This window comes from Corvus hawaiiensis, chromosome 5 (assembly GCF_020740725.1).
Source record: "Corvus hawaiiensis isolate bCorHaw1 chromosome 5, bCorHaw1.pri.cur, whole genome shotgun sequence".
NCBI lineage: Eukaryota > Metazoa > Chordata > Aves > Passeriformes > Corvidae > Corvus > Corvus hawaiiensis.
This window is the reverse complement of record NC_063217.1, coordinates 61,275,469-61,290,610: the sequence shown is the minus strand read 5'-3', so window position 1 is coordinate 61,290,610 and position 15,142 is coordinate 61,275,469. Positions and strand designations below refer to the sequence as shown.

The 15,142-nt window shown below is 38.5% G+C and overlaps 1 protein-coding gene across 5 annotated transcripts in view; it reads right to left on the bottom strand.

Annotated features, from left to right (window-relative positions):
• DCLK2 (doublecortin like kinase 2) overlaps positions 1–15,142 on the bottom strand; it is an 81,439-nt gene that overhangs the window by 22,034 nt on the left and 44,263 nt on the right. For 3 of the 5 annotated variants that reach the window (XR_007203713.1, XM_048304275.1, XM_048304277.1), the window contains exons 4-8: positions 13,077–13,175; positions 11,759–11,806; positions 8,060–8,154; positions 1,987–2,059; positions 897–1,005 (exon numbers count right to left, since the gene is read on the bottom strand). Coding sequence is in view for 3 of the 5 variants with exons in the window: in XM_048304275.1 (XP_048160232.1) it covers positions 897–1,005; positions 1,987–2,059; positions 8,060–8,154; positions 11,759–11,806; positions 13,077–13,175 (424 nt within the window). In the remaining 2 variants the exon portion in view is untranslated. The remainder of the gene's footprint in view (positions 1–896; positions 1,006–1,986; positions 2,060–8,059; positions 8,155–11,758; positions 11,807–13,076; positions 13,176–15,142) is intronic. The other 2 variants (XR_007203714.1, XM_048304276.1) reach the window with 1 other exon arrangement.

Genomic DNA, 15,142 nt, shown 5'->3' with positions numbered 1-15,142 from the left:
TCCGCAGATCAGGATCAAATAATAGAATGTTTCTCTAACATTTATGTTTTTCACAGTCATTTGCCGAGTTTTCCTAGTATTTGAGTACAAGTTGGAGATTCCCCATAATATTTAAGAAACTGACATAACTCTCAGGTTGATGAAGATAGCAGAAGGTGGTTCTAAAAAAAATACACTGAGAAAGTGACAGTCAAATCATCTGTTATGTTTGCACTGGCAGCGAAGTGTGACACAAAGCTCACAGAGGAAGAGCAGCAGCACTGCACGGGTCTGCAGGGGTATCCTGACTACCCCATGGGGCACCAGGCAAAAGGACATTTCAGGCTCTGGCATACTGAAGGGTTCATTTGAAAAGTGTCTCGCTGCTCACTACACCACAAAACAGAAGCAGCAAGCCCAAGGGAGCCAGCAGCACAGGCTGATAGCCAACAACTGCATGTCTTTAAGAGTACTCTACCCACAGAATGCTGAAAGCTGTGAAAAATCATGCCAGCAACAGGCAGTGAGGACACCACAGCAGCAGAATTGCTGAGGCAGAAGGGGGGTCGCTCAAACTCTGTTTAGATGCCATGTACAATTTCCTGTCATCCACAACCATCTGTAGTGTGAGAGACTTCTTGAAGAGCTGAGGGGTTTCCTTAAGAGGCACCATGAGAAGGTGATGCCTCCTTTAGTTTGAGGGATAAAAAGCCATGGTTCTCTGCTGCTCTCATATCCCTTTGCTAGAAGAAAACATAGGAAGCATGTTTTGCTGTGCCTATTTCTCCTGAAGTGTGTGCATATTTTTGCAACTGCTCTTCGCTTTCATCTCATTACATTTGTCTAGGAAATTATGTTAATGCACAGGGCTTTATCCAGTACAATAAACAGCAGGAGTGAACAGTTTCCTTGCTCACCGTTCCACACACTCCTTTACAACAGCAAAATTGCCATCACCAATCACCTTCCCCACTTTGTACTTCTCAAGAATGGTAGATGACCCTGAGAACTTGTTTCCATTCAAGCCTGCAAAAAAAAAAAAAAAATGTCCATAATGCAAGCTGAAGAGAAGTATCAGCAGGATGCAATATATCCCCAATGGGCTCCACAGATACAAAACAGTCACAAATGCAAAACAAAACTTAAAAGTAAGCTGTTTTCTTCACTGCAATTCCCTTGGTTTTATCGCAAGTGTAAAGAAGAACAAGATGAACCCAAAGTTATTTGACCTTTGAACACACAAATAAGTCTCTTCCTACATCATTTTTGTATAGGCATATTCTAAAAGTAATGAATGCAGTTAGAAGTTCTTCATCTAAAATTTTCTGAACTCAAATTACTTTTTTGACCTTTTTTTTTCTTTTTGGGAAGTCAAAGCAAAAATGCAAATAGGATTCATCTACAATGCATATAAAAGACCCAAAAATTTTATCTGCTGAATTCCTTCAAGTTCTTATAGGTGCTGCTAAAACATCCAAAATGCAAGTAATTTTGAAAGACGCTTATTTCAGTATTTTTGAATAAAAAACGTAACTCCAACATGAAATTTAAAAATATTTTAAAATAATTGACATTTCTTTAAAGAGATGAGGAATGAAAGGTTAAGTTTAGCTAATGTCAGTTGAAAGGTCAGTGGTTCTTCCTGAAGCACAATGAGCTCTCCTGAGGAGGGTTCCTCTTTCAATCCAGCCACAAACACATTTCTGGTGGTAATGGAGGCCATGTTCGAAATCAGTCAAATCCCTAACAGTGACTATTGAAGAGCAAGGTCCAGAAATACGCTACCCCTGGACAAAAAACTATTAACCAAATTTATTTCCTAACTTTACAGCCTTGATGTATAAAACACACTGACAATTTTTCCAATATAGGTTTTTCCAAAAAGGCAACAAATATTTCCAAACAGAAAATGATTTGGAGTCATCAGAAGCCATCTGAAAGCGCTAAACCAAGTGTCACCTACAGCAAAATTTTGGCAAGGATTGTCAGCAATTATTGGTGTCCTACCTTCAGGACTCTGGCAACGGAGTGATTCAGGTACACCATTCACGTTGGAAGAAGATCCACCATGTGGGGAGATCTGTGGAAGTACACAACAACTTCTAATTTCTCATGGTAATCACAAGAAAGAGCCATACAAAAAAGCAGCAAAGTTTAAAAAAAACCCACTATAAACATCTATACAGAGTCAGTTTACTTTTCTACTCCCATCTCTTTTTCATTCTTGCTTTCTCACAGTTCATCACCATCATAATGCCTCATTGTCACTTGCACCAATTTAAGATTCAGCCCCAATATTGCTATTTAGATAAGCAGTTGAACAGATTTCAGTAAACAGCAAAGAAAGTTCCTTTCAGCTGCACCTACCATTTTGGAGTAGATGGCCAGGTACATCTATGATAATCAGATTTATTTAGCAATCTACCGGGCTATATTTCAGGTTATTATAGATGTGGAGATTTAAGACACCTACAAGCATTTCAAGTTAGATGTCTAATATGCATCCAGACAGATGCAGTTTTAGTAACTGTGACACTGTAAAAAACCAAATATCTAAAGGATTTTGAAGCAAGACAGCTGAAGAAAACTGATTTTCCTGCACTAACACCTTAATTGGTACTGGATCTGAATCTTTATGATGCTACTTAAAGTCATCCTGCCATACTGCCCAGGGACATAAAGAACGGTAAGTTTTTATTCTGGACAGGGATGGAGGCATAGGAATGAATGCCATAAATAGTAAAATATACTGGATGTGTTCTGTGCACCACTCCTATAAGCTCTCCTACTACAGTTATGTCTAGGGATGCTGCATGAAATTAAAATACATTTTAGATCATTCCCCCTCCTCTGCGTAACGTTTCTTGCTGTTCTGTGAAGTTCCAGATCTTGTTGTCTTCATGGGCTATTATGGTAGTTTTCAGCACTCACCACAGGAAGGATTAAAATGCTTCTCTGCCTTAAGCTCGGTGTCTGTTGAAATGGCTTTGCAGGACACCAGGAATGCAAATGCAGCTTTTTGCATTTTAGCTGACATTGTGTGGTTACACTGCTGAATATTTTAAATCATTAACACTATTGTCAGGGAAAGAACTGAACTGACAGATAGGGATATTGTCTAAAGGCTCATGAAATGCTAATGAATGCTTAAGTTTCTAGTGGCAGCTGAGCTGCCAAATCAGCTAAAGGTACAGTAACTAGAAGCTGTACAATTTAATTTTGTAGAGCCCCTGAAACAATGAAGTTTACCAGCATTTGGCACAGAAGTAGCATCAAACAGCAAGCAGGCAGCTACTACTCTGCTCCTTGCTAATAACTTAAACCCAGGTTATGTTAATGCTGCTGTCTTTCTGAGTTACCTGTCTGTTTAACAAGGATTAGGAACAAGGACATTTGGGTTAAATGACATTTGTACAAAATCATGAGTCAGTCTCTTAACCAGTCAGTCACATTTTCTTTAAGCATGAAGAAATAAGAAGCAGAGATAACAGAAGAGACCATGGCCAAGTATTAGTCATCAGCCTAAAATATTAGTAATCTATTTTAGGTTTTCAGAGAGTGACAATACATGGGAACATCTAGCCCACACTTCCAACTTCCTCCAGTCTTGTAATCAGGGCAGAGCATGACTGGGCACATTCCTTCTTACCGCAAGAAAGAAGCAAACATTAACAGGAAAAAAAGCTAAAATGAATACAAAAATAAAATAAAATTAATGCTGCCATTGTGGCTGAGGTGTTAGATCAGAATCTGAAATGGCAGGTTTAACCCTAGTTCTGCCACAACTCCACAGCTGGTGGGATTTTATTTTTTATTCCATTAGAGTGTGAGGAAAGATCCACAAATAGAAACCCATATTCTTTTGCAGTGGAATGGTACCTTGGTTGGCAAACCTTTGCTCTCAGTATCAGATTGCCCATGACACTAATCTTTGCAGAAACATTTAGGGATTTTTTCATATTGAAGGAAATACCTAACTCCTTGGCAGCTACCTGTGATGGTGATGAATCTACCTGTAGAGTATGAGTATTTTTAGTGAAACTGTGAATTAACTGTTTGCAGAAGTATTCTCTGAAATCTGGGGACACTTTGATTATGTCATTGTAATTCATCCTGAAAGGCTGTAGTAAGAAGGGGTTGAAAGACATTCTGAACATAAATATTATTTATATAATCAGTATCTCATAGAGATGTTGTAAGTATTTATTATTGTAATGTTTAATAGTAACATAATGTGTAACACAGGAACTTAGTATTTTTTTAAGCGATCCTGAAACATGAATTGCAAATTCACCAAATGCATCAGTTAAAGAATCCCTCTATGAACTGCTACGGCCCCTGGGCTGGATAATCACGTGTAAATAATCTTTATATAAAACTACACACAAAGCTCACATGTACAACACTGAAGAGATTAAAAACCTTGATGAAGATAGGCACTAATCCTTCAAATCACTTAAGCACATGTTTAAGTACATTGACATCCTCATTGAAGTAAAAGGGACTACTCAATGGCTGAAAGTTAAGCAAGTACTTAGAGTTATTTGTTGGATCAGGTTCTAATGCCTTTTCACTTTGGTCATTTGGTCCATCAATTGCAAAAGTAATACCCAGACAAATTCAAACACAAAGCTATTTAGCATAATTGTGAGTCTACCAAAGGCTTCAACTGTAAAGCCTCTTTATTTGTATGATTTTATCTTCTTTTCAAAAAGATTGCAAGACTTTGTGGTCCCTAATTTTAGGGGGAGACAACAAGGCAATCCAAGTCAGCATAAGGAAGTAATGACACCACTTTCCAAAGTTACACTAATTTCCAAATTTAATCTAGTCTCTGGACAATTTTTATGGTACAATGTGTGCAGAATAACAGATGTACTGAAAGAGCTAAGAGTCAAATCACCCCTAACAGCATTGCATAGAAATGCACACTGAGAACCAAAGAAAAATGTTAAACCTTTCCACTGCCTACAGAACAGCAAAAGGACTCCTCTTGGTCAGCTGTCCCATGCCACCAAATGCACCATTACCATTATTATTAACTCATGCACTAGATTTTATCTCCATGGGAATTTAACAGAAAAATAAGAAACTCAGCACATTTGATCACAAGAGAACACTGTACAGAGTAGTCATATACTTCATGCCCATACTTGTTAACTTTTATAAATAAACCTTGACCTTGAAACAAACCCTCTGCTAAGTGAAATGCTTACTTACAGATTAATATTGGGACATTAAAAATAAATAGTCTGAATAAGAATATATAGTGTGTTGGGTGCATAGTATCCATATTTGTCATTTACTGGAATGAAGGCTTTTATTTGGGTTTGTGGGGAAATTCTGTCGTGTTTACTATTATTAAGACATAGCATTAATTCCTTACTTCAATATAACCTCTGAGTCCACTATTTAAAACACTTCTGCAAGCCTGGGATGCTGGACTTACTGCATGTACTGAACAATTAATAGCACAAGGGCACTCTGGTTGGAAGAGCTAAAAAGGACAGAAAGAAGGCCCTTTCCTCTAAAGAAAAACTGTTCACAAGGAATGTTTCCTGAGAGGAATCTCCTGTGCCTGAACACACCACTCCTAACAAAGTGTTGTGAAGCAGAAGGAATCCTTGGGGAATGAAGAGATGTCTCTTCAAAGGAATAGTGGCATTCAGAGAATATATGACTCAGTGTCTGAGACAGAGAAGAAATTGCTGCTGCAATCAGTATTTTTGCAAGTTGGCTGCCTTGATGACTAGCACTATCACTTGTGCTCTACATTGACTGTCAAACTACAAAAAGGTTAGCCAGATTCTAATCTATAGCAAAATATTTTACTTTGCTCTGGCTTTTTAAACAAAAGTTTTTTAAGTCCAGTTCAACTGCAGCTATTCTGATGCTCTGCTCTTTACAGGAAATAGAAACATCAACCCTGATTTGTTCCCTTTTTGCTGCTTCAAGGTTATACAAAACCATTATATTACGTCCTGCTGTTTCACCCTCTACAAAAACAAACATACATGATTTGTACACAATAAATCACTCAAAATATTGAACTCTCAAACACAGAAAACTCTAAAATACACCTTATTCCATCACTGACATGGTATTTATATCTAAATTTTCATTCAGCTGTAGTCACGACACCTTCTTTATATAAGTGCAGGAAGCCAGACTGCTTGTCTGTGCAGCAATGCAGTCTTAGCAACAAAGAACGATAAAACAATAAGGAAAAGCAATAATCTCCAAATAATAAAATTGTTCCCTGCTTTCCCTGTTCTTCTCATCAGACTAACCAAAAAAACCCCAATTCTACAAAAAGGTATAAAATAGTGGTTTCTTAAAAGAATCTGGTTTTGCATAAAACCATGCCTCCCCTGTTAGTGGCTTTTTGCTACCCCAAACCAGTCCTTACTACTACCACATAATCGACAAACAGGTGTAACCGAACAGCACACTTGATCCTTTCAGAATTCCCCCTTGGATTCACCAGATAACTTTCCCTATCTTTAGTCTCAGGAGCACAGCTGGGACAATCCTGCTAAACAGATGCATCCTAATGGAATAAAACAAGAGGTACTCACTACACCTCAGTAGCACACCAGGTCTGAGACGCTTAATTTGGTTTTGCCGTTTTCTTTGGTCATATGGGGGTGAATTATTTGACACGAAAACCCATTGATCTCCAGCACCAACTAAACTCCAAATTGAAAAAGTACAGCAGCCTACTTGAGTGAAAGTGAATGGGAAAGGGGACGTGTCCACTTTGGTGAGAATTGCTTGTTGCTATCAGAATTCTCTCTGCCTTTAATGGAGCTTTAATCAGCTAAAAGCAGACAGAGCAGCGGTGGAAAAAACCAAGGCAAATGATCTCGTTTCTAAACTTGTAATTTCATTAAAGAAAGACAAAAGAGCATTCGTTAAATATAGTGCAGACCAGCTGAGAGCATCAAGCCCAGTGATTCTGGTGTCCTCTACTGTAAACTCCATAGAGGAGCTGTCCAGAGAGATTTTTGAGACACAGAGTTCTAATTTTCTGTGTCAGAACTATTACAGCTCTTAAAAATTATTTAACCAAACAGCTACAGATATAATTCAAAATTGATAAAAAACCAAACAATTAAACAACTAAATGAAACAAATAAATTAAATGTATCAAAATCCTTTGTCAGAATTATCACAGCAGTCTGGCAGAAACCAGTGCCATACTCCTTGCAAAACAAGACTTGATAACAATTAGCATGTCAAAACCCAAATCTGAGCACTATTCAAATCACGTCCTTTAGCCAGTCTCTTAACGGAGAAAACAGTTTTCCACAGAATTATGCAGCCTCTTCACAAATGCTGTGTTCACCAATAGGAGCTATTACTTGATCAGAATAATCAGTGCAAACCATCCAGTCTGCTTCCAGAAAGGCTGCAATTGATGATTCCATAAGAAAATTCTCCTTGTAAGGACAGCTGCACAAATGCAGCAATGAGATGCTCCACTGTGCTCCAGACTGTTCCTTTTATTTCACTGAGCAAAAGGCACAGAGCAGCCTCCAAGAACTGCAAATGCAGCCAGTTTTGAAGCGGGAGAGGAAGAGAAATCTCTTGGTGCAACACAGAAAAATCTGCCAGACATCAGGCTGCTCCCAAAGGGAGCCCTCAAACGCTTTCAGGCAAGAGACTGGATTGAGGGGTGAAACTGTGTGCCAAGGAGAAATAAGCCTGCTTTAGATGAAACTTGGGCAATGCTACAAGACTATAAGGTATTGAAAAGACAGTGCTACGTTTATATAGGCTGAAGGAATATAAATTGCTTGGAGGATTTCTGCCGTCCAAAAAACAATGGAAAATTTGGAGGACAAAGTGGCATATTCAAGCCAGCACCACACTCTGCCTTTCCGAAGCTGAGTGTTCAACCCAGACAAAAGAGAAATATCTTACTTCAGATCTATTCTCCACTTCCTATGAGCAAAAATCATACCAGCAAGGCTACCCTCCAAAATTATAGCTTTTCATTTTTTATTTTTCCTTCAGCTCCAGTGTCATACAGTCAATGAATAATGGAACTTAGGGGGTTTACAGTTCCTGTACTTACCTTAAGTCCACGAAAGCTGCCAGGACTTGTTGGTGAAGAACTGGAGGACTTTGTAGATTTTGGGGTGGATAACTGACTGCTTGGGGTTCCATTAACTGGCCAAAGCAATAGAAGTGAACAAATGGAAAAAGAGATGAAAAAAAATCGAAAGTTATCACTGAAGTCTGCTAACAAAGACCATAACAGACTCCTCAGCATTTAGGAATAAATGATACATTTGCATGTCACAAAACTGCACCCTGAAAATTCATGTGGCTGGATATGGGATAAAGAAGACATACAAATACTGCATTGTCATTCCAGAGATTAAAAAGGTCCATTCTGTCCTTTACCAGGGCAAGAGTTTTGGGCACAGAAACAAAGAAAAAAAAAAAGCCACAGCCTTTAAAAATTGCATAATAAATTGTGATATCACACAAAAAAATTACAGAAAGAAAGAAGAAGTTTCTAAGGATATTTGACCCTCCTCCTCTTCAGTTTGGATCAATGCCTTACTTTCTAGGCAGAATGTTTCACAGAACACGAGTTTGTTTGTTTTTCCCTAAGAAAAACAGACAAGAAGAATTAACTGTTTGCATGACAGAGAACATTCGCAGTAGTTCAGAAAAATATTGATTTAGGGAAAGAAACCTCACCAAGAGAAAAGCTAGTAGGTTACTTTTGAGCTTGCAGTAAGTACAAGTGTCTGTGAAAACATACAATACCCTCCCTCTTGACTTAAAGAGTTCATTCATTTTAAGTCCAGATTTTTGGACAGGCCTCATACAACATCTGTTATCTCTGGTGTATTAAATATAACTTAGGTCAGTCCTTTTATTTTTCTGAAAAGAACACACTGATGAATTTCATTATGCAGAGAGAATAGCACACTGTCCATCAGACACACATATGATGCAATGTTACATGATGAGACATCATTTCTTTCTAGCTGAACCTCATTTTTTTTGTGGGAGAGAAAAATACTAGGCAGGAATTTAAGAGCTGAAAATGCTTCAGAGCTGATTTATGGTGATGAATTATTTTTTCAGAAAGAAAAAACAACTCTGATAAACAGAAGCTTAACTTCAAATTAAATAACAGATACACCTGCACAATTTCTTTACATATTCAGGTCTGCCATGGGTTATGCATCACTTCTTAAACTATTGGATTTATTTTACAAGGGTCCATTGACCCAGCACACTAATATTATCTGAGTGTGGGAGATGCCTTCCAAGGACTATTTTTACAACCTGGGCAGCCCATCTGACAGTAGGCCAGGCTGACTGCACTGCAACGTCCACAAATCCCCATTTTTCACAAAGATCTCCTTCTCTGGTATATGATGTTGAGATACAACTAATTAGTGTTTAGCTACACAGGAAGTCTATCTCGAACTCTGATAACTTGGATTTATATTCCCAGTTCTGTTACAGGACCAAGACCTTAGTTTTTTCTTTTAGAAGTACTCAGTATACTTAGGATATTTTCATCTTGATTTTAACGATGCTTGCCTGTAAGAACAATAAGTGATTTTAAGGCGGGTTTTTTTGAGATGTGGAAAGTATCTAAAAGTATACTACCCTCCTGTAGACTTCAGCAATTTGTTTTGGATAACCCAGCTTATCAATGCATCCTTGTTTTATAGAGAATTTGCAGGTATGACAATGGCAAGAGCTAGCAACTGCTATCTTACTCTTTTCTGCTTCTTGCATGACCAGAAATGAGATAATTCGGTAGAAGAGTTTGCTTCCAAATGACAAACCATTACCACAGGAGGAAAAAATTTTTGTTTGGTCAAAGATTCTTTTATACAGCTCACAGAAAAGTCACTGCTTCCTGAACATGACCACTGTAAGGAACTCTTATCTGTCTCTAAGCCACTACCATCCTCTTTAAGCATTGACAGAACCACCAAAGTGTCCCAGTGAAACTGGCTGGTGAACATAATGTTCTTCCCTCCCAAAACTGTATGAGGAAGAAGAGCCCAGCCTACACTGACTGCACTGTAGCTCTTTGCTAATATCTTAGCTATTCTTGGTGGACAAGGGTGGTGTTCTGAGCCAGGGGCGTGACTGAATGACACCCAGCGGTCCTTCCAAACTTTGTCCTTCTATGATTCTAGGACACACGGTTCATTCTGCTGAGGATCCTTCTGAAAAGAGCTGTCTGCAGATCTCTTTGCCAGTGCCTTCAGAGATCACATGAGCTGCTAAGCAACTGCAACAACAGCAAAAGCCGGAGCTGGCCCTGCCTAGATGTAAAAATTTTGCATCCATAGGGAGTCAGCCAACTGCTTGTGCTGGTTCTGGCTGGGGTGGAATTAATTTTCTTCACAGCAGCTAGCACAGGGCTACGTCTTGGATTTGTGCTGGGAAGCGCTGCTAACACAGGGATGTTTCTGTTATTGCTGAGCAGGGCCTGCACAGCATCGAGGCCTTCCTGCCCCTCATGAAGGGGCTGGGGGCACAGGGAGCTGGGAGGGGACACAGCCAGGACAGCTGACTGCAGCTGATCCAAGAAATATTGCCACCCATGCAGTGTCATGCTCAGCAGTGAAACGAGAGGGAACGTTGGCAGAGGGGACACTGCTCAGTGTCACATTTTTCAGGGACAAGACAGCATCAGTCAGCAGGTCATTCACATCATTTGTTTTTCTTGCGTTTTATCTCTCTCTTTGTTATTTTCACTGCAGCATCATTGTTGCTATTATATTATTGCTTCAATTATTAAACCACTCACATCTCAACCCAGGAATTTTCTCGCTTTCACCCTTCCAATTCACTTCTTTCTTCCTGCTGCAGCAGAGAAGTCAGGAAGTGCCTGTGTGGTGCTCAGTTGCTGGCTGAGGTTGAACCATGACACTGCTATTTCAGACAGCAGCAATTTTGTCTCTCACTCAAAAAACTCAAAAAGCACAAACCTGTCCACTGCTATTGATTTGCTGAATATTCCTTGGGTATGCCAAACTTACCTTTTTAATCTATTTTCTAGGCATACATGCTTTTGAGGTCTCTTTCCACATGCATACCAGTCTGAATACACAGAAAAAAACCCCAAACTTTTCTGTCATTCTGAAGCAGTACACGTTAGGCTACATGTTTGGTGCACTGGAATGTTTAAAACTGAAAAATCCATGAATAGCTTCTAAACTGTTAACTTCTAATATGAGCCAAAGACTCAATTTATTTGTTAATCAATTTGTGTGTTACTTGTTTCACAGATACTTTGACTTTGAACTGAAGGTTCAAAGAGATTCCTCATTTTTTTTAGAATTTAGGCTGAAATATTACAAGAAAACAAAGAAAAATATGAAATTGCACATAAAATTAAAACCTATGACAAGGTTTTGCACTGCTTTTTTCAGTAATTCCCAGAAATTATTTTTTTGCTGGTTGAAATTTTCTATTATAATATGCTTTAGAATAAGCATACAAATGTATTGCTCCTCAGAATGCTGCTCTACTTGTAGTCAAATTGTATCTTTAAAAATGTAACTTTGACACCATTAGCAGATGTCCAAGAACTAAAAAGCATTATTTCATTGAAATGATCTACCTCAACAAAAAAAACCCCAACACCCATTATGTCTCTGTTTCATCGAATGCAAAACGTGTGTTTCAAGCTTGAAAATATTCACAAATACAGCACCAAAAATACAGGTAAATGGAGAGGGAGGAGACACACTAGTGATATATAGCCATGATGGTAATGGCTCACCTGGGGATTTTGCTGAAGAATGAGCACTGGAGTGGCCACCCCTCTTTACTGTACTCATATATTTGACACAAAGGAAAAAGACATTGAGGAAAGAAGTTAATAAACAGCTCTGAACATGCATGGAAGGAAGAAGGGTAAATAAAAGAAAAGACTACATGGAAAAAAAAAAAGGCAAGTAAATAGAAGGATAAATACCAGACACTTTGCATACATTTTTCAAATTAACCAAACCAAAGGGGATGTAAGTAGAAATAAGTATGGAAATGGCAGCACTGATATCTAAATACTTTACATAAAATTCACTGCTGATAGATATTCTACAAGATCTCATTGGAGGTAACAGAATTGCATGAAATGTAGATCAGTTGCAAAACTTGCCCTTTATGATACATTTTTCTGCAATCCTTCTTTGAAGCTTTTCAGTTAAATATTCAACCTTTATAAACAGATTATTAATATTCCACTTTGAAAGAACCCAAAGATAAAATGACTTTAACCAGCATCAATTAAGCAAAACAAATGTGAAAATGAGAATATGGAACATGTCACAGTTTTGAATACACACAGAAGCTTACATTTATAGTTACATTCAAAAAAGAGCATCATATGTTTACATATTCAACAGTTTGATTTCAGGGGAAAAAGAAGTATTTAGAAATAAAATGCAGAGGTTAAAAACTGAAAAAACCCCAAGCTTCTCCCTCTATTTACATAAAAGACTCAATGGTTGGAACATATGGTGTTCAGCCAAACTGGTGGCAAAATCACAGTGTGAGCACCTTTGAAATTATAAGAAGTACAAGAAGAAAAATTCTGTTAATGGGCAATAACACTACAGTACATCTCCTAAAATTACTTGAACCAGCAAAGTCCTGTACTTCTGACAATATTTGGCTTGTATAAGAGAAACCTTTCAAATTCAAAATTTAAGGGTATAATCTAGTTCAATGAACACGAATTTAACCACATCTAACCACCCTGTCGTTAATAGTCTTCAGGAAAATCAAGTGCCATGCTAAAAACAAATCCCAAGTGCACAATTAGCAAAAATCACTCCAATGTTCATAAGCTGAAATTATTTGTGCCTGTAATTAAGAAATAGAAACCATGCTTCTTCCCAGGATTTAAAAAAAAAAAAAAAAAGGCAAATTTATTTTAGATTAGTATTAAATCTCTGAGACAAAGTGCAAAAAAGGGTTTTTTTCCCCCTAGAAACACTTGTATTACAGAGAGAGCAACAAGTTTTTTCACCCCACTAAAAAAAAACCAAATAATTTTTGTGTATTTGATGTGTTCAGCTCTTTCCTAGCAGTAGTACCTGAGGCAGGGGATTTGCTCCGACGTGAAGGTCCTGGACTTTTGGACGCAGTGTGCCTCATGGCAGAGGAGCGGGAATAAGACTTCATAACACGACATTCTACAAAGCAAGCAAACTCTCTGTCAAGGGTTTTGGCAACAGTTCAATGCACAGGCTCCCTCCACACACCACTGTGGCTGTTTATTATCCGGGAAATGACCAGCAGTTTCTAAACATCTTTGCCCAGCTGAGTCAAACAGATTTTGTATGAGCATCTCACAACTCTAACCTGCTCACCATAAAAACCTGTTTGAGCTACTCAATACTGTATGTGACATTCTGTAGATGATATTTCTTCATATCTTGAGGCTGGATTATTACTATAATTCAAGTCTGTACATATGCTGATGCCAAGACTCTTGCTGTAATGGCACTTCCATACAGGACAGCTGCACAGCCAGCACTATTTCCCTTCTTTTTCAAGAAACTGATGCTGTGACCAATTTTTGAACAGGTGAGAACATCGTTGTTTCCACAAGGCTGAAACAATAGATTGCTGTCATTTACCATCAGCTGTATATCATTACATAACAACCTCAATGGGAAAGGAATCAATGAGCACACATGCACTGACATTTTGGACACATTTTAATTCCCATGGTTAGCATCGCTAGCAAATCGCTCCGAATGGGATCATAAATTTCTCTCCTTATTTTGTCCCTGATGCCAACGTCATCATTAGGATGCCATGCCATCACAGAAAAAGTAAGCTGAGCTGCATGCCCTACCAGTCACGTACATAACCTGCTTTTCTCCATTAAGACCCCCAGAGTTATTAGAAGAAGCAGGGACCACCAAAGCTGAAGAGATAAAGGGAAGAAAGAGATAAAGGCAAGGAAATGAGCTCAACTAGTCTGTGCCTTGTGTAATGGGAAAAGGAAATTTACAGCCTTAAAACCTGCTAGGGAAATTAGGATTATGCCCAGACTGGGATTTGCATTGTGAGTAAATACAACCATGCTCTTCCACTCCTTCATAACAATCACGTAATTTTTTAGCTGTTAACTATGTTAAAAAACACCCTTTTTGCCACCCCCACACTAACTGACTCAACATAATGCAGCAGTTCTGGAAACACAGCACCCTGGCAAGAACAGCAGAATGGGAGCCAGTTGAATCCTCCATCCATCCAAATGTATAGGCCAGTGGAGAGATATACACCTGTACTTCTTGCTGCAACTGAGCATTCTGTAATGAAATTATGGCGTGTGGAAAAATTACAAGAACAGCAGGTGCTTTTGCTTTTATTAAAAAAAAATAAAAATCCTTCATTCACAACTGAAAGCTCCTCTGGAATAATCTGATTATTCTTGCCAGGGCAAGTTTTCTTTACCAGAGATTAACTTTTTTTCATAAAAGAAAAACAGGGTATTCCTCAGCTCAAACAATAAAGACAGAAAAAAACACGTCTAGTAGGACCTGTAGTGATAGAACAAGAGGAATGGTTTTAAACTAAAAAAAAGTGTAGATTCCGACTAAATATAAGGAAGCCATTTTTTACTGTGCAAGTGGTGAAACACTAGATAGGGTGCCCAGAGAGGTGGTAGATGTCCTACCTCAGGAAACATTCAAGGTCAGGCTCAATGGGGCTCTGAGCAACCTGAACTTTTTTTTTGGAAGATGTCCCTGCTCCTTGCCAAGGGGCTGGACTAGATGGTCCCTGTAAAGGTCCCTTCTAACCCAACCCATTCTACAATTCCATGAACATGGAGGCAAAAACATATCTATGATTTGATATTCCAAGACAATTCCAAAACTCTCTGGTAGAGGATTGCTTTTTCCTTGAACTTATATTACAAATTTTTTTTTTTTTTAGAAAACCAAATTTCATAAATAAGTTCAGTTCATGATCTGTCCAAGGCAGACAGCAGGGGCACAAAGTCCCAGTTTGTCTCACCTCCTTCCCTACCCAGCATCCCCTACAACCTCAAAATAGCTACAAGGCCAACATTTGGTCTATAGCAGACAAGACTGGAGTGTGTGAATTGTCTGGCAGGACAATTCAAGACTGGAAATGAGCATGGATT